General features: G+C 44.2%; 1 protein-coding gene across 1 annotated transcript in view; it reads right to left on the reverse strand.

Moving 5' to 3' along the window:
• Positions 1 to 7,548: 7,548 nt before the first annotated feature.
• The window catches only part of pacrg (PARK2 co-regulated), a 140,467-nt gene continuing 128,202 nt past the window's right edge, over positions 7,549 to 19,813 (reverse strand). The window contains exon 5 of the mRNA XM_079691425.1: positions 7,549 to 7,762. Coding sequence (XP_079547551.1) covers positions 7,602 to 7,762 — 161 coding nt within the window. The 3' untranslated portion in view covers positions 7,549 to 7,601. The remainder of the gene's footprint in view (positions 7,763 to 19,813) is intronic.

Raw genomic sequence — 19,813 nt, forward strand, 5'->3', positions numbered from 1 at the left:
CCTAAAAGAGGATTTAAATAAAGATGGCGTGTATTGTGATCTCCGTCTAAATGTGGGTAGAACTGGTTTTCCTGAACCAGAAAAGTTGCAGTGAGTTCTCCCACAGCTGTGAGTGAGGGGCTGGGCTGCTGTGGGGGGAAGGGGGACATCTATCCATCATGTTATATTTGACACCTACCTGCCGACTGGATTCTAGGGTTAGGGCAGGGATAGAAAAATATTTTTCAAATGTTAGTTTGCATAGTTTGGACCTAGCTTGATCTTTGTCAGTGTTTTCCCACAGATCCCTGGCCTGTGTGGCTGGTGTTTGGAGATGAAAGGGATACCAATGGCGCATTCCCACTACACGGCCTTCATCTGAACACAAACCCCCCTGTTGGTCAAAGTGTGTAAAACAGGCAGATTGGACATCTCAACAGTGTGCTCTATCATCTCATACCGAGTTCCCAATGAGTAAAGCCTTAGAAAATAATAAATAATAATAATAATAATAAAATAAATAATAATAACTCTAAACAAAGAACATAAAATTATGTTAACAATATTGTATTTATTCCAGTTTAATGATTGTGATTGAAAAGCCTAAAGAAGCTGGTAAACATTTTGAAGAGGGATTTGTATTCCTTAATAATATTCCTAAACTTAACCATGTTGTAGCCTGAGAAAGGCTAAAGCATATAAAAGACTACATTTATTAACTACATTATCTAATTTAGCTGTAGCTTTTATAAACAAAAAAAAGACGTATTGGCCAGTCGTTGAACCGTTGAACCAGGGACCCTGCGGTTGAGAGTCAACTGCTTTCCAGCTGAGCCACAGCACACTCACTGATTCTGACTGAAAACACTGTATACTACTTATTCTTGTATTTATTCATTTATTGATAATTTTATTTATTTATAGGCCTATTTATTGATAGGCCTACTTATGACATGTTCCTACCTCTATATGAGTGAGGGTCTGGGCTCTCTTAATTCCATCGTGTCACCGCCGGGCCCGGGTACAGGAGGGGTAATATCGTTCTTTTTATACATCCATGGGTATTATGAGCGTTGTGGTTCAACCGATCTGAATCGCTTTCTGAAGCAGTCACGTGGTATTGACAGGCAGCGAGGCTTCGTTTGTCATCGGTGACGTCACTGGCCCAAAACGATACAAGCCTCGATACAAGCTTCACAAAAAGCTTCGGGGATTACTCGACAGCACGCTCCGAAGCCTCTGCGCAATACGTAACATCACTACTCACAGCTCCTCTGTTCAGAAACTAGACAAAAGTTAAAGTATAAACCACAGACTGTCTGTGTCATGGCAAATACAGTCGCTGGTTTATTTATGTCTGTATAGGCCGTTGTGAGTGTGGACGGTCGGAGCTTATAGGCTAACTGCATTAGCTTAGCCGATCTCCATTTAGAAAACACGCATTTGAAAAGGTTTCTTGCCTGCCGTCTGTCTGCAGACTTGTCAAAGCATTAATTCATGGTTTTTACTCACCGGTATCAGTATGTTTTTACTTCGGCATCATTTTGAAACGTATATTACAATGAAATCACGGTTAAATATGTTAATTTTGTTGTAGTTGTAGCCCCCTTGCCAGCGATTCTCTCTCTAGTTTAGCAAACTCAGCCCGACTCAGCCTGGTTGTTCGCCCGGAAAGCACCTCGATTTTATGGGGCCAGAAAAACTGCGAAATAGTAACCGCTAGCCGGTACTACGCTAAGTGGAAACGCAACCAAAAATGGGCCCCGCACGGCTCCGCGCTGTAGTGGAAATGCGCCATAAGTGGACCAGAAGAGATATGGGCACGCCATACAGGCAATAAGTTCAGCCAAACTGAGGGGAAAGGCTTATTTTTCTTTTATCCTTACTATTCACACACTACAGGAAGAGGTGTCACTTGGTGTAGTGCTAAAATGTGGAGTGGCGTGAGGAAAAATCTATCACAACTCAATATAAAGCTGCAATATTCCTGTGTTTTCAAAAACCCATTCTACTCTTGCCACCACAGCTATTCACCATTATCCATTTGGTTAAAGGTCACCTTGGCTGTTGTACTCTAGATGCTCCAGTGGTTTGGCAATCCAATGATGGAAATGCATTTTGGTGCCCAGACAGGGTGGTGGGAGGGGGGGGGGGGGGGTCGGTGACAGCTGGAACCACTTTTGGTATGGAAAGCCCCAAAGTCTCACCTCAAACCTGCTAATCATCAATCAACAGGAGGAAATGACACTTAAAATCACACGTTACTATTTTACAGTAAGGGACACTTAAAGTCTTTTAGTAAACAAGTTTCCCCCGCCCCTCATTTTGTTCCTTGTGGAGAACTCATTGGTGTCAATGCGGCTTAAAGAAGTCAAGCTGATGCTGCATCTGTACCCCGCAAAATGTTAACAGTGTGGATCCATCCCCGCTCCTCCTAAAGAAGCCTGTATTTGTTTACTTGCTCGTTCTCCTGTTTGTGCACACCTGCCAGCCCGTAGCAGGGAAAGAAATGAGTGTTTGTGAGCGATAAGACCTGCAGAAGAACAGAGAAAATGGTTGAAGGAGAGTGACACAGAGAGGGGAAGAATCCTCATTGATCACGTTTGTTCAGAGAACGATAGATCCTGTGGCGAGGTCTCCTTTGGGAATTAAACACACATAAGCACTGATAAGAGAATTGCTCACCAGACCAAACAGTAAATCAGGATGTGAGATTTTAGCAGACTTTATTAATATTTAAGGGGAGGATTTTACAAAGGAAACAAAATAGAAGCTCCTCTTTTAAAGTGTTTGTATTTTTCATCCCCTTGAGTTAAGCCTGCGAATCAGACTCCTGGCATTATGGAGAGGCAGAGAGATACATCTCCATTGTGTTGTCCCGTCTCGCACATGCTCAGTAGCTCCTTGAATGAGCGTGGACTCCGCCGGGCAGACGAGAACAAGACAAATCATTCCCAAGGGAGCATTTATTTCGGTTGCACGGCACAATCCCTCTCATTGCTGGTCCTAACAATCTGCCTTTTGAGACTATAACACCGGAATAAAAGAGACAGCTCAGCAGAAAAAAAGGGACAGGAGAAATAAAGGGAAGGAAGTGATAAAGGGGAAGACAGATGAAGACATCCAGAATGCTAAATGGATCCTCCACTTTACACTGGGTTATGTTGCAACATGTAACTACTTTGATGACTTAAAGTGTGAAGACGTCAAACTTCCGGCTTGTTTGTTTAGATAAGAGACCGGATGATACCGTTGTGCCAGGTGTCACTTGTGAGGGGAAACAGATAACCAAGTGGTGGAGTCGGCATCCCCCCCACCCATCTTTTCTTTGGTCTCTTATTCCTTTCTCCGCAGCTGGTTGCTCCTAAATCTCAGGATTGGCCAGAGCTAGACAGCTCTCTCTAGCAGGTGACACAACATCCCACTCCCATCCATCCACCTCGACGCAGCTCACACAGTTTCTCCTTCCCTTCATTTCTCTCTGCGCTGGACTCATCTTGGACTGCATGTCTGTCTCGGTTGCAATGTATCTCCCTGTCTTCCTCTTTATCCAACATGTTTACTCTCTCAAACACACACCACAAACACTTCCACGCTGCCTTATCTGCTATAATTGTCCCTTTCTCACTTTCCTCAGTCTTAGCCTTTTCTGTACTTTCCTCAATCTCCTTTTCCCCCTCTGTCAACAGAACGCTAACGGTGTGTTTTTGTGGTTTTTGTTGCGCAGCTCACTGCACTACAAAAGCCTTTGTTGGCCTGCCATCGATGTGATGTGGCGAGACGGAGATGCACAAGGACAAACTTGAGCTCCATGGTGCCAGCTTTCACAAAGTCAATGTTCCTTCGGAGATAACGGCACAACCTGATGGCTTGAGTAGGTGGTTGGGCACACGCCAGACACACATGTAAACACTTGTCTGCGTAGTCGACTGCGTTGATCTGTGTATGACTTGTATTAATCGTCCCGTGCTGCTACAATGCTTGTGTTACAATCAGCGGCGTACATGTGTTCCACAGTGGGAGTTATTGCTGGCTGCAGGGCAGGGGCAGCTGCTGTGAGGGGTTGAGCTAGCTATAGGCTAATAATAACCCCAGAGCTGAGTGAGTACCCACCGCCTCAAATCGTCTAGGGTTGACCTCGGGAGTCCAGTTGCATTGCAGAGTGAGGATAAGCCCAGGTCGCGCTTTAAACGAACGTTATTCCGACCTTGTAAGGACGAAGGCAGGTGTGCAGAAACGCTACACACGCTACACACTCAGTGGTTAATGTTGAGGTCGTAAGACCCTAAATGCATCGCTTCAGAAGCATGTGCGCAGTGACCACGGAATGTGTTTTCCAAAATCTAGTTAGCAATGAGTGTTACACTAGAAACACATTGGAATACACACACAGAGAACATTATCAGCAAGTTATTTACTTTGAATTTGTGAATGTTTAGCTAAGCCAGAATGTATTTACTCAACTAACACTTATCAGGGCTGAGAAAAAACTAAACAGACAGAGATGTTGCACAATGGCTGAATAACATGTTCAACGCCATTGTTGGCTGACACCATGAGGCAGATCTTTCACAATGGACAATGAACAAAGAAAACTCCTGAAATCCTCTCAGCTGAAAGTAATAATGTGACTTTATCTGTGACAGATACTATCTGCCTTTGGGAAGTAGAGCATGATGTTACAACCTGTGCTCTATGACTGGAGGAAATACTCTGAATGGGAAGCAATTTATTTTCTTGTGTATGTTGGGGCGCCCACAGTCACAAAATGATCAATTGCTCATTATGACTAAGGGGAAAGGGTTAGATTATGATGATCAGGACCATTTCTGCTCGATGCTGAATATGTTTTTGATGCCTTTTTTTCATTCTGGAGAACAGGGCCAGATAAGGGAGAAATTCAAGTAATGTCATGCTTGGTCTTTCAAGTCCGTGCGCCTGGACTAGCCATGCGTTGATGCCTTTGATTGGCCAAATAACCTCATTGGCTGCCTCCATCCCTGTTCATTTCACAGTTCACTCTATTACTTGCATGAGCAATTACAGCTTGGTGTTGTTGTTTGGTATTGTTTGCCATTATTCAATGTGTGTGTGTGTGTGTGTGTGTGTGTGTGTGTGTGTGTGTGTGTGTGTGTCTGCATGCTTAAACTATGTGCGTATGTGTGCGTACTGTAGCTCCTGATTGGGGACAATATTCTCCGATGTTCCTTTAGAGACTGTCACCTTTTTTAATGAGTTTCAGTGGGTTCCTGAGGAGGTCGAAACGGACACCATTTAGCATGTAATGCCTATTAGCGCCTGTGATGTGACCTAATTGAGCCAAAGCAATCAGACTGCCTGGCCCTTTAAGTGCGGAGAAGTGAAGTGAACTCTGGGCAATTTCTGTACATTATGGCTTGTATGACAGTGTGGGCTGGCTTGAAGCAAAGACTATGATGGAGAGATGTGAGCTTTTGACGAGTTATGAAGCACACTATTGAAGCACTGTGAAAAGAAATGGTTAACAAAAGCCATGTTTTACTTTGTCCTTTTTTTTTTTTTTAATGGTCCTCTAGCTCTAAGATCTCCCTCCTTTGCTGGCCAGCTGCTAGCCTGTGGCTGAGTAAAATTGGACAGGTGAAGCGGGACAGCGGGGCGTCACTGATACAGTTCGACAAAACCGCAGGCTGTTCAGAGTTCGATCAGCTCATCAGGCGAGGTGAAATTGTACCCGCCTTTAAAAGTTATTCATGTGCCTGCACTGTTGCTACATTTGTTTTGTTACGCAGCCGCAGTTATAAGGTGAATTATGCTTTTAGTGTTGAAAGGGGACTTACGCTGCACTCCTTTTCGTTTTTCCATGCAGAGATCAGGCAACAGGCGGAGAGGAGAGCGGCCGGGTTCAGCAGCGTGGAACAGCTATTCAGTGACATTCTTTTCAAGATGTGCTGAGGTTGAAATATGAGCGTTATGAACCTGTCTTCTGCTTGAGAATAGATTCCTCCGCAGGCCTGTAAAGTCGCTTTTGCTGGAGACATGACTTACAATAAGAGACGTGCAAGTGTCCTTGTGAGTGTCAGAAATCAATTACGCTATGTTTCCCCCCGTGGGTCCCAGGGTTGTATATGTATATGTGTGTGTCTGTGTGTCGGGGGGGGGGGGGGGAAATATGCCTGGTTAAAACCTCTATTGTGGCAGGGAATACGTTTCCACTGTGACTGTTTTGCAGGGGAGAGGATAGTGGGAGAGAGCACCTTAAATAAGCACATTAAGAAATACGAGATTTGTTAAGCTTGCTCAGGTGCTGGCTGGCGAGGATATACTAACAGATAATGTGTATGTTGTCAGACACGGTCACGAATAAGCCCACATACTCACCGAGGGTTCACTGAGATCACTGCAGGGTTCTTGAGTTCAAAGCACCTATGTGTGTGTGCGTGTGTGTGTGTGTGTGTGTGTGTGTGTGTGTGTGTGTGTGTGTGTGTGTGTGTGTGTGTGTGTGTGTGTGTGGGGGTGCTATCTGGAGGAATGCTGCCAGTCTTCATTCCTATGCGTCCTTCCCTGCATGTTTAGACAGGCTTCGTCTCCAGCTGTGTTTGTGACAGAATGGGTACAGTGGTACGACGAAACACAAGCAATTGTAGAGAAGACAAAATGCAGATGTAGAACAAGAGTTTATGAAAAGACAGGCCTGCATCTTAATAATCTTACCAAACCTCTTTGTTTTACCTCCCAGGCTGCATTAGCGCCTTTCCAATGAAAAGCTTCCAAGTGAAGAGATAACGGCATTCGGGTTTTTACAGTTTCCGCACAAAAAAAGTAAACGACTCAATATTTCAAAATTGTGCATATACCATATCTAAGTGAAGCTCTGGCGGAAATGCGTCTCTTGACACATTTTGAAAGCTTGCTTTAAAAAGGCAAAGAATGTAGCAGGAGCAGTTTGAGCAGTTTCTGTGGACCTGACACTTTTTCTTCCTTGAAATTGTGTCACTGTGCAATAGAATCTGCTGTAGCTGACGAAATTGTAAGCTGGCAACAGCTGCTGTTCCCTGTGAGGTAGTAAAGAACTAACTTTTTACAGTCAACAGTCTGCATCAAGCAGAGGAGAGCGTTTGATATTAAAAAGAATGTAATTTTCAATTTATACATGATGAAAGAGTGTCACATTTTTCATCTGACGCATATCGCTGTTTGAAATAAAAGTCACTGTGCATCGAGGGATTCTTCATCAGCTAGCTAAATAAATCACGAAAGCAATGAAAAAATGAACAATGCATGGCTAATATATAAAACATACTGTTGTATTACAATGAGGAAAATCTGTTCTGTCAAGCTTCTATTTGTATTAAAAAGTGATTGTGATTAATACGCAGATACAGAAAGTGTGACTTGTACTGAATTGAATGAAAGGATATGCTAAATAGCAGAGGGGGTAGAGAGGTTTGAGCGTAAGTAAAGATCAGCTCGGAAACAAAAAGAGAATGAGTGAAGAGACGACGAGATTCTGAAAGGGCTACGATAACGAAAGTGATAAGATAAGAGTTTAATTTTAGCGCTTGGGACAGATAAAAACAACTGAGAAACAGGTAAAGTCAAGAGTCTGTTTAACGTCAGGGACACTCCTTCTCTCCTTTCCCCGCTCAGCAGATCATGCAGGACTCGTATGTGGGCACCATGTATTTGATGTTGATGAAAGCGTCTTCTCCTCCATAGCGCTCGAACACCTCCAGAGTCTCCTGGATCAGATCCCCGATGTTCTGCCTCTTCTGCTGGCTATAGTCGATGCCATCTCCAGAGTTGACTGGGGACAAGGAAACAGAGTCAGACAGGAGAGAAACACAGATATTCCAGCACTGTCGGGGTCACTGCAGACTGCAAGGTTGATGTCGGGGCTCAGAAAGCATCACCTGTGGCCACGGCGCGGTGTTTTGCTGCAAATGCCATCTTTCCATCTGACTTCAAACCCAGTGGACAGACTGAATTTAATTTACTGCTCTCACGCTGCGGCCAGTTGGGACCGAACAGCAGCAGCGTTTTTTAACTGTTCAACTGAAAGTTTAATGAGGCAGGCCTGCAGACAGCGTAAAGGACATGCGAGCTGGAGACGGCTCTGCTGTTGCACAACGCCGCGTTGATCCACACTACGCATAAGCATTGACCTGGACTCTCTCCACAGGTAGGAATGTGTGTGTTCATGATTTTGCATTTTTCAGGTGTTTTTGTGTGCGGTAAATAACAAAAAAAAGACTATAGTGTAATACACAAGTGGCCAATCACAATACATAAAGAAAGCTGCAAAACCTCTCCTCCCCCAGGACACACACACACACACACACACACACACACACACACACACACACACACACACACACACACACACACACACACACACACACACACACACACACACACACACACACACACACACACACACACACACACACACACACACACACACACACACACACACACACACACACACACACACACACACTTAATTGTACAACAGAGCTCTAGGGCGCTGGGGGAACTTGTTATCGAAAAAACATTCCTGAGGTGTCCAGCCTCCACTACTTAGTTCTCCCTCCCTTCCAGCAGGCACACTTAAACACACACACACACACACACACACACACACACACAAACACACACACACACACCCACCCACCCACACATATCGTGACTTTATCAGCACACAGCAAACTGCCAATCTCATGGCACTGCACTGGGGGCTCAAAACACTTTTCACAGGGAGGTAAATAGAGAGGAATGAGCCACACATAGACAAACAAACAAACACACACACACACACACACACACACACACACACACACACACACACACACACACACACACACACACACACACACACACACACACACACACACACACACACACACACACACACACACACACACACACACACACACACACACACACACACACACACACACACACACACACAAGTTTGCTTGCCAAAAGAGTCCTGTTTAACAAAAAGAGAGTGGATTTATTTTTTGAGGCTATAAAACTAAATGAAAAAAAGCGTTTTCCTTCCACTCAAAGCATTTGTGGTACGAGTTAGAAGAGAAAATAAGTGACGCAGAAAATGAAGAGCAGCACTTTAAGGAGGGCCGCTCACACTCTTCTTTCTCTGCTAATTAGACCTGCGGAGAGAAGGGGACATTAAGCCTCTCAACGACTTCTTCCTAACACTCTATCCTCTATTCCTTCTCACTCTTTTCTAATCGCTCATCTTGCCTAACGGACTCAACCCCCGCCCCCCCCCCCCCCCCTCCTCTCTCTCACTCTACATCTCCTCTCCTCTCCACCCATCTATGGCCTCCTCATTAAAACACAAAGAGGCGATCCCATAAAGAGGGCTGTTAAGCAGTAACACGTCTATGTTAGTCTGCTGCACTCTCTGCTCAGGATTCACTCTTCTGTTTAACATGAACTCGACGGGGGGGGGGGGGAATACTCCAGCCACGTTTTGACCGTTGCTTGGCCTAGAGACGCACTGCAACTTTTACAGCTTCAGCTTCATTTAGCAGCTATTTACTGTTTTCCTCCTTTTGGAGAAACAGGGAACACTAAGCATTTGCTCAGGAATGCACCCTTTTCCGAATAGCTCCAAACTCAGGCTGTGTGTGATTCTCCAGCTACCCACAACACAGGCGTCTGCACCCTACTAGTTAGCGAAACCTTAAATAGCATCTAAAATGCAGCCATGTGAGCTATAAAAGAAAAAAGGCAAAGCAATCAGAGAGGAATGAGTGTGTGGATGTGTGTTCTCGGAGCAGGAGAGTGGTTAAATAAAGAGTTGGGTCACCTCTACAGTCTGTGTAAAGACAATACAGGTCCATCTTCTTCTTCTTCTTCTCCTTCTTCTGCTTCTTCAGTGTGAGTGTTTGTATTGGTGGAGGTTAAAAAGCCAGGCCTGTTGAGAGCCACCCTCTGATACGGTGAAAATGAGCAGCCAAAGCCAGCCCAGAGGGAGAGCTTGGCCTTCAGACTCGAGAACACAGGGAGCCAGGGAGGGGGTGCGGCTTGGGAACCAGAAAAGCACAGACCCGTTTATTGGGGCCTGCAGGGGGGGGGGAGCAGGGAGGTCCTGCAAGGGGGGGGAAATGTTGCCATACTGACAGTTTTATCTCTTCAAAGTGTATTTCTATTGCCGAGCCGGTACCATCAAAAGGAAGAGGCCAGAGGAATTCAGCAACTATTCTCAATATTTAAAGAGGAGAAAAAAGGTGGAAGTGTGTTTAAGCGGGCATGGAGGGAGAGAGAGAGGGGGGGGGAGCGGAGGGGTCGAGGGTGTGAAAAGCTGCCTCTTCAGATGTCCTTTAGCAAAATAACTTTCTCTCTTCTTCTTCACTCCTCTTTTTCTCTGCTAAAGGCAATATCCCCAACCCTGGGCAGACGGAGAGAAAAAAGAAATTCATAATAGATAAAACTCCAGCCCTGTGAACAGAAAAAGGGCCATAGCAGGAGCTGGCTTTCTGTTCCTCTGAGGAAGAGGAAGGCTCGATTCAGACGCCAACAGAGGAAGACTATCAGGAGGAAGAAAAGGATGGTGGCATCGAAAGGCTGGATTGTAAGAGTTATTTGAAGGAATCTATCTATCTATCTACAGGGTCTGTGTTCCTTTCGGGCGTTGTTGTAATTTCTGTCGACCCACCCTTGACCAACAGCTGCAGCCTTCCTCCTCCTCCTCCTCCTCCTCCTCCCTTTCCTCCACCCTGCTCTAACTACATCGCCTATTCTCCACGGTCTTAAACAACCTGTCTTCCCACATCAAGCTGAAGACAAGCAGTCACAGATGCAGGCAGCACTCGTTTCCTCCAGGCATTTAGAGTTAATTTAAAGGGGATAGTTACTGCTGGGAACTGTAGCTTAATGGATGACAACTGCACTGCTATGTTCATACAATTGGCACCAAGGAAACAGTCCTTTACAATGAAAGGCAGTAAGATGAAGCTACAAATGTGCGCCCTACGTTTGTTGATGCATGACGGACATGATGCGCAATACAAATCAAAGTTAAGCTAGCCTCAACTTTTCCAATCATACATTTCTTGTCCCTTTCCCCCCCCATACCTTTTCCCGTCTGTATGAATAACATGGAGTAAAAACCGTTCCTGCGATACCCAGTTCCCTGAGCTATTAAACGACATAATAACGCCAACGAGCGTTCGATTAAGTTTAACTAAGGACAAGTTAGCGACTGGGCAAAATGTAGCTAGCCACGCTTGGCTGTTTAATATCTTTTGTCACGTGTGGTTTGAACATACCATAGCAGAGCTGTTCTATAACCCCCATTTTAGGATTTCAGACCGGGGTTAGCTGCATCATGTGTGTAGTGTGTGGTTATAATCCCCCCTCCTGCCAGGAACCGGGTGACACACACACTGCAGGAGCTTTGGGAAGTTTAACTCAGAATTCCAGATTCAACACAATATCTACCCACCTGCCATTGTTTCTAATCAACTTACCCCTGATTGTGGAAGTTCCTTAGGAAAGCAGCTTAGAGAGGAGGCCCCCCAACACAATAGAGCTTTGATCCTAGCAGCCAGATGCAGAGGACAATCAATGAATGTGAGAGACCTGGGGATTTTTTTTAAGGGGGTTTGGACTTACTTGAAAAGGGAAATGGAGAATGCAGGTTACGGGTGTGATCAAACAGCTCGTGTGCCAGGAATATTTTGTGCAGAAGCTTGCAAGGCTGAGTGTGTTTGGTGAGTTGTTTTGTCATTCCTTCCAATCACCTACTACCACTGATAATCCTCCAAGCAAACTTTTTAAGGGCTTCATAACGGCATAAGAACACACATTATATTGATTCCTTTGGGAATATGTTAAAATTCCCTTTTAAAAATAATCTTTTTCCCCTTGTGACAATATTTAAAATGTTCCTAGTTTCTTCTCCTTTAAAAAAATGAATCATAATATATTAGCTAGACTTTTTATTCTGAGACAACAGAAGGCATAACATCATGTTATTCAAATGTTTTTCCTTTCATACTATTTCTGTTCAGGCTAAAAACTGAGGGCATGTTTATTTGTGCTTTCCCGTTTCTTATTTTGTGAGATCGTACAGCATGCCAACAATTGTTTTCCTTTTTAACTGGTTTCAGATTCTCATGAATAAAATGAAACTCAAGCACGCAAGCAAAATCTGATCTCAATCATTCTTTTGAAAATTATTTTTCCCAAGGATTTTGGATGAAATACTGTTAATACAAACTATTGTTGTTGACAGTATATGTGAACCAGGCACCGAGAACAAGGAGAGGGAAAGAAGCACTGTGGTGGCGAGTGTGACAGAGACAGAGGGTGTGTGAGTGTGAGGAGTGGTTGGGACTACTGGAGGAGGCCGGTGCTTAACAGCAGGGCTCTAATTAAAAGGGCCTCACAGTTAGGCGCCAGGCAGGCCTTTCATAAAGAGGCTCACACTCTGGCAGAGAGGTGGGAAACACCAGGTGTGTGTGTGTGTGTGTGTGTGTGTATGTGTGGCTGTGTGTGTGTGTGTGTGTGTGTGTGTGTGTGTGTGTGTGTGTGTGTGTGTGTGTGGCTGTGTGTGTGTTTGTGTGTGTGTTGTGGTTGTGTGTTCCTAACTACAGGTGTCTGCAAAGTAAAGGCAGCAGGACAGAGTATGGGAGAACATCATAGCAGTGTGTGTGTATGCATGCGCGTGTTGGGGTTATTAAGTATCTTTGTGGATATTGTTTGAACACATAAAGACACGTGGACAGCACACACACAGAGAGGGATACGTGTGCCTGTATAACTGCATGTGACAAGGACAGAAAGAGAGAGAGAGAGAGAGAGAGAGAGAGAGCAAGTGGACAGAGAAACAGGAAGTGATGCATGAGGACTAGGAGTGCGTCTTTAGTTGTTGACCATTGTTACACAGTGTCGCAGCTCAAACCAATAACACGACCTTCCCACTGCCACCGTTTTTTTCTGTGTGTCTTCTTTTTGACTCAAACTGAAGACAACATTAAAATATCAAAGTAAGCTCTCTGATACCTCTTTCACACCAAGGCTTTTCCCGTTCTAGCTCCGTGCTAGAGCCTTTCTTCAGAACCGGTTCTTCGGATCAGCTCCCGCCCTGTTCACACTGCTCAGAGCCTGAATGGTGCTGCGTCATTGCGTCATCGTTTGCGTCATGACGTAACCGTTTGCGTGCCTGCTTCATAAAGCCAAACCGCGCAGAAACCCCTCACATCGACAACAACAACAATGGTCGATTGTATTGAAGCGCTACTCGTTTTGCTCTGTCGAAACGAAATGGGACGACTTTACTACCAACTTTACAGTCGTTACATGCTACATTCAAAAGCTCTTACACAGTTACACAGTGGACCAAAATAAAAAAATCGGTACTAGTCGAGGGCCGGACTGGTTCAATGTTTATTGCAAAACGTATTGAAATTAACTTATTGCACATATTAAACCTGGAACTAACAAAGCTTAAATGATTGCCTATAAAAACAACATTACACAGGGTTAGGCTTTTTGTTGTTGTTAGAGGTTGATCTCGCCCCTGCCCCCGCCCCCGCCCCCGCCCCCACCTCCGACGTAAGCGTGACGATTGCGGTGCTTGCATTCTAGACCGACAACTTTTTGGTGTTTGAAACGAACCGGATTCCGGAGCTTAGAGGCGGGTCCGCTGCGGTGTGAACAGGAAAAAACTGTGCTTTTCAAGCTCCAGCTCCGAACCGGCCTTCGACCGCGCCGTTGGTGTGAAAGGGGTATGAGTGTCCTCAACAAATAACTGTTCTAGTAAAATGTTTATTAGGTGGTTTACTTAGGAGTTTTCCTCATTGTAGTATCCCAACTGAGGACATATTATTTACATTGTAGCAATATAGCAAAAGCAAAACAAAGTACTTTTAAAAAAAGTACAAAAGCATTATAGCTATGTGTTACAGCCGCTGCCTTCCTGGGGCTGTTAATTCTGTTTGTGTGTGTGTGTGTGTGTGTGTGTGTGTGTGTGTGTGTGTGTGCACATGAGCTGCGCAGTTCCTCCGATGCCACTGGTCGTCCCGCCCTCGCAACATCCGAACCGGTGATTGGATAGACGTCATCCAATCCCCGCCCTCTTCCGGCACGTCTTCCGGGGGAGGAGTACAAAGGCTGGGAACGGAGATCATCCGGGAGGCTCTGTGTTGGGAGACAGACGCCTCTAGCCTCTTGATACTTTTCTTGTGGTGTTTAAGCTATTAGCTCCCCTGAAATCCGTAGACTACTTAGCAGAGTGCAAGTAGTGTGTTGTGCCTCGTGTTGTGTTGTGTTTATAATTGTGAGCTTAGACCCAGGTGATTAGCACCTGTTGATCAGCTGCAGCTGTGTGAGTGCTGCCTTCCTCATTTTCAGTTGTACCACGTTTACCGTGAGGTTTTGTTTTCTTTCTTATTTAGTGTATGTACACAGACTCCTTTTTAGAGTCCTCCCTTTGTTGGGTCGTTTATGTAAACTTGCGCCTTTTTGGCCTTTTTTTGTTTGTTCCAGGCTGCCTGCCTGCCATTTTGGTTGCCCAGCTGGTATAATAAAACCACCTATAATTATTACCAATTCCACTCTGGGCGTGTCGCTTCCCTTCCTTTCCCCTAGTCCAGTCGGGAATGTAACACTATGATCAAAAAATCAAATCACAAAGAACATCTTCTTTTGAGAGGATATGGATTAGATTAAATTAGTCTTGAAAAAAGGAGCACTTTAAAAAAGTACCAATACTTTAAACGTGGACTCAATTACAGAACAATCACTTTGTTTGCACTGTGGTCTCAAATCCTCGTCCTTCCCTCACACTGGTATTTCTCTCTGCCTAAGTCCCCAACCCCCTTTTCCCCCTTGGATAAGCCAGAGGCTGACGGACAGCACAGCTGTGGCTCACATACACAATTATATATACACACACACACACACACACACACACACACACACACACACACACACACACACACACACACACACACACACACACACACACACACACACTCTGTTGCTTTTCCATCTCAACCTTTGTTTGTAATCAATAACAGCATTTCAGCTTAACACAGCTAGCTGCAATGAGGGCCACAGCTTCAGAAACATCTCCATAAACACGCAGGCACAAAAACACACACACACACATGCGGATGTGAGCAGAGAAGTAAAACAATAGGCTTCTGGCCAGCAGTAGTTTATTAAACCTCCAACCTACCCCCGCCATCATCTGACTGCTCATGCTTACTGAAGTCTAACCTTTGCTGTAGGTCAGTGATCTCATTTTCCATGTGTTCATCCAGCGCAGCAGCATTCAGCATTCTGTCTATAGGCTAGCTCGACTCAGTGCCATTTCAACCAAGTGAAAGTTCGCCATCAGCAAAGCAGTCTGCTCGGTTGAGGAGAACGTGTCAAGGTCGGAATGCACAGCAGAAAGGACGAGCGGAAGAATGTGAAGACAACGTGGACATAACCTGCAGAGGATGCTCCTGAGCGGCACAGAAGCTAAGGCTGTTAGATTCCCATCGATCTGGCTCCCACTGGTTTACTAGTCTACATCTGTACGCAGGTATACAGGAATTGAATTCCAATTCCACACTTCCGCAAAATCGTGCCCGTGTCTTTGGCTAATCTATCGATAGAAACGCCAGGCTGTGGGAGGGATTTAAAGCCCTGCTGGTTCAAGGTGGAAGAATCACTCTTCCACACCTCACAACCCTCCTCTTGCTCATTTATTTTTCAATTAGCCAAGTAGACCTAGCCATGACCGAGAGCAATATCAGTTTGCACCATTTAGTCATGGCTTTAATGCACAAATGGGGTCTTAGATGATGGATCAATGCTATTTTCCAAGCTGTTAACATGTCCATTATTGTTTCAATTATCCACCACTCAGATAATGGTTATCGCAGTCCCATCCCATCCAATCGTAGCCTGATACATGCATCTGTGAGCTTCAGTATGGTCGGCCCTATAGGAAGAGGCATCTTGTGCTGTGTTCCTGCAGGTCTCCCTTGAAAAAGAGATCAATGATCTCAATGGGACCTACCTGGTTAAATAAAGGTTTGAAATGAAATGATATGAAGTGTATCACACTAATGGCTACTTTTTAATTATTTTCAAATGAAATTACAGATTTTTCACGGTAAAAAAGTAAGTGTGTGCTTTCGGTGAAAGATGATCTTTGCAGCCTGCAGTAGCAGAGGTTTTAATCTGGGCCAGAAAATACAGACAGGGTGCTTCTTATCACAGCACTGCCTACAGACCCCCTTACAGTGAATGAACTCTGAATTCAACCGTGCTGCTCATCAAAGAGCTGCAGCTGCTGAGGTCCCAATAAAACCGAAGCCCACCCTGAAATCTCCCTAGTTATCATGGACCAAACACGCTCAAAATCTACCATCTACAGTACCAAGAGAAGCCTTCTAAATGAAGGATTATTTGCTAACAAAATAAGATTGAAGTGATGCAATATACTGTCACTCGAAATCACATTAGAAAAATAAGTGTGAACAAGTCTGAACAAGTATATGTCTTTTACAGTAGTCGTCTGTTATTTTGTCAGAAAACTGTAGCCATCCAAACGTGCAACAGTTAAAGAGGATAGACATTTATATAACAGGGAAGTTAGAAGAAAAACAAATTGAATCTTTCAACAGTACAGTCATCCACAGAGGACCCAGCCTTCCCCACTCTGTCTCCCCGGCCGGGGGGAAGAGTGTCAGTGCTGTCAGGTGTGAGTCAATGCCATCAGATGTGATCTCATTACGCAAGCCTACCTCAAGGTTAGCAGTGGGCTGCTGGCGAGGCACAAAATCGATCTGCACCAGGGACAGCCGTTAAAGGCCACCGCGGTGTGCAGCACACCCGGACACAAGCCAAACAAGCTGCGCTTTGATATGCAAAGGTTCACTAATACCGATAGGCACACAGCACATACAGCTCTGAAAACACAGCTACTCTGAAGCCATGGGAAAGGGGTTCATGTCAACATTCACACCACATCGCCTTGCCTTTAAACTTTCCAATGAAAGAAGCAAACATTTGACCCATATTTAGTCAGAAGACACAATGTATACTTTTGTTTTACACAGACAAGACCCTTGACAACATCATGTTAACCGATAAGTGCTACTTGCATAGTTGTAACAGTTGTGAAAAACTGTTAAATGTCATTCATCCCGGCTTCCACTTTTTAAGTATTTGTATTTTAATGTTTGAACACACTGCTGCTTCTGTGATGAAATAATTTCCCAAATAGGGATCATTAAAGTATATCTGTCTGTCTGTCTGTCTGTCTGTCTGTCTGTCTGTCTGTCTGTCTGTCTGTCTGTCTGTCTGTCTGTCTGTCCGTCCGTCCGTCCGTCCGTCCGTCCGTCCGTCCGTCCGTCCGTCCGTCCGTCCGTCCGTCCGTCCGTCCGTCCGTCCGTCCGTCCGTCCGTCCGTCCGTCCGTCCGTCCGTCCGTCTGTCCGTCTGTCCGTTCTATCCATCTATCTATCAATCTATCTTCCTTACAATCAAGGTAGCAGCAAAGATTACAAAAAGGTGTTTATTCAGCTCATATAATCCCTTAATTTATTGGATCATAACATGCTGAGTTTGGAATTAATCAGCAATTGCTCACGACAAAGCCTTTGTATAAATGTTTGTTTTGGCGCAAAAACGAAGGAAACAATGTGGGATGCAACCAACTAGTAAGGGTCTTTCTTGGCCTAGCCAAAGGCCGTATGCTTTTTGCTCGTGAAGCAGATCACTTGGGGGTGCAGTTAAGAGGTGTGAGGAGTCAGCAGTCAAGCAGAATAAAAATATTAGGCTGATCCAGTTCTAAGCGAGATAAGTAGCGGACAGACGGATACACACACACGGGTACACATGGCCTGGCAGAGATAACAAGTGTTTGATGCCATCACTTGAAAGAGGGTCTGACACATCAGAAACATGTGCAAATATATCACCTCACACACACTTCTTCCACACCTTACCCTGTGACCCACAGGTTACGTCAGATAATAACATCCCCATCACCTCAGTCCTCTAATAATGTTGTATCTGGTTGCATCAAGCAATTGATTGTTTTCTCACAGATGACATCAGAAAATACTGTCTTCTACTTTCTCACACGTTTGACAGGAATCCAATAAGCATTGACACGCTTTTCATGCTTCAATCCATCAAAGCATCAAAGTTGATCCCTGAGTTCAAAGACTATGTCCACCTAAACACGTTTTAAAATGAGAATGTCACAAAATCCTTCATTCCTCAGATCCGGGCATACATAGACAGCGAGTTAAGGGCTGTCACAAATAATACATAAAAAGCAGGTAGTATTTTCATTCCTATTCCGGGGGGCTCGCGACCTTCAGTAACAGAAGTTAATAGTGAAGAAATTCATATTCATAAGAAACAGTTTGGCTAGTGTGCCTCTGCTCTGGAAGCAGGTGTCAATATGTGGGGGGTACCGGCCTCTCATTGAAACATCGTAATGTTAATGGTGAGCATATGTTTAAGTTGCTACAAGAAAACAACTGTTTTTTGTGTTTGTTTTCTTCAGATTTACAGAAATATGGAGGCTTTATCATGAAACATAACAGCGCAGCTTGTATAACACTAGATTAACACCTCTATTGTGCAAGCATGGATGCACATAGAGTACGTTAATACTCACATTATTTTCTAAATTGTGTGAACACATTAATGTAATATCAAGTTAATGTTCTGAGACAAGACATCATATGCCAGAAAATAAGAGAAGAGTTCCTAATAAAAAGAGTTGCTTGTGATGAATAATATTTGATGATTGCAAACAGAAAGAACACTTTGTATCTGGTTTTTAAAATAAAATGCGGATTTCAAAAAAAGGTTACCATTTTCAAAACTAGTAAATCATGTCTGTTACTTAAACCAAGCTTTCTTTGATGTTTTAAGATGTCATTGTTGATGTATTTACTTTACACTGCAATGACACAATGCATTATGTTATCCACAACTTTGGGCCATAAATCGAGCCTTTATTTTCCCTGAGGTAAAAGAAAGGTTTATTGGAAACCAATCAAAACGCTGATAGTGTTGTTCATCGTTATGGGTTGAATTTTGCAGTAAACATTTACTTCATTATGAAAAATGTAAGCAAAACACATTCTTTTTTTATAAAACGACTGAAACATATACTGTATGGGCTGGCCCATTGACCTCGTGTCAAGGCCATCATCAGGTTGTTGGAGGCTCTGTTGCTAAACCATCACTTATTTAACTGATTTACAAAGAGAAAATATATACATTGTATACGATATTATATACATATATTGGAGATGTTGGCCAGAGGAAAGAGGGAAAGAGAGATCAGAAGATCACATAAGCTCAGGGTGTTACAAAGCAAACCAGAGGCAGGACTTATATATGACATCTGAAAAACATAAAGAAGAGGATAAAATGGGCTGCCGAAGGTGGGATGACCTGGACAACAAAGAGAGGAATCAGACGAATCCCTCTCGTAAAGACAGCACATGTCCAGACTGAAAATCCTGTGGGTTTCAGGTGGAAAACTGACAACGAAGAAGAGACGACCAAAGAGAGAGAAGAGTGACATCGAGAGAGAGCAGGCCGAATGGCGCAGCAAATTCAAAGAGCGATTCCATTTGTCCTTTTCACTCCACACAAGAGGAACATTTGAAGTGACACACTCATTTAACTCAGTGACAAATCAAAGTCTATCACTGATATTACCCTAAAGCGAGGCAAGTATCCCGTTCTGCACTTCACATTTTTGCAAGTCATTGAAGAACCTAAGTGTAGTTTAAACATCAAAGGAATAAGGTGTGCTTTAGCTCCTCAGACGCATCGCATTATCTCCCCTCACCT

This window comes from Notothenia rossii (assembly GCF_949606895.1).
Source record: "Notothenia rossii genome assembly, chromosome: 7".
In the NCBI taxonomy this organism is placed as follows: domain Eukaryota; kingdom Metazoa; phylum Chordata; class Actinopteri; order Perciformes; family Nototheniidae; genus Notothenia; species Notothenia rossii.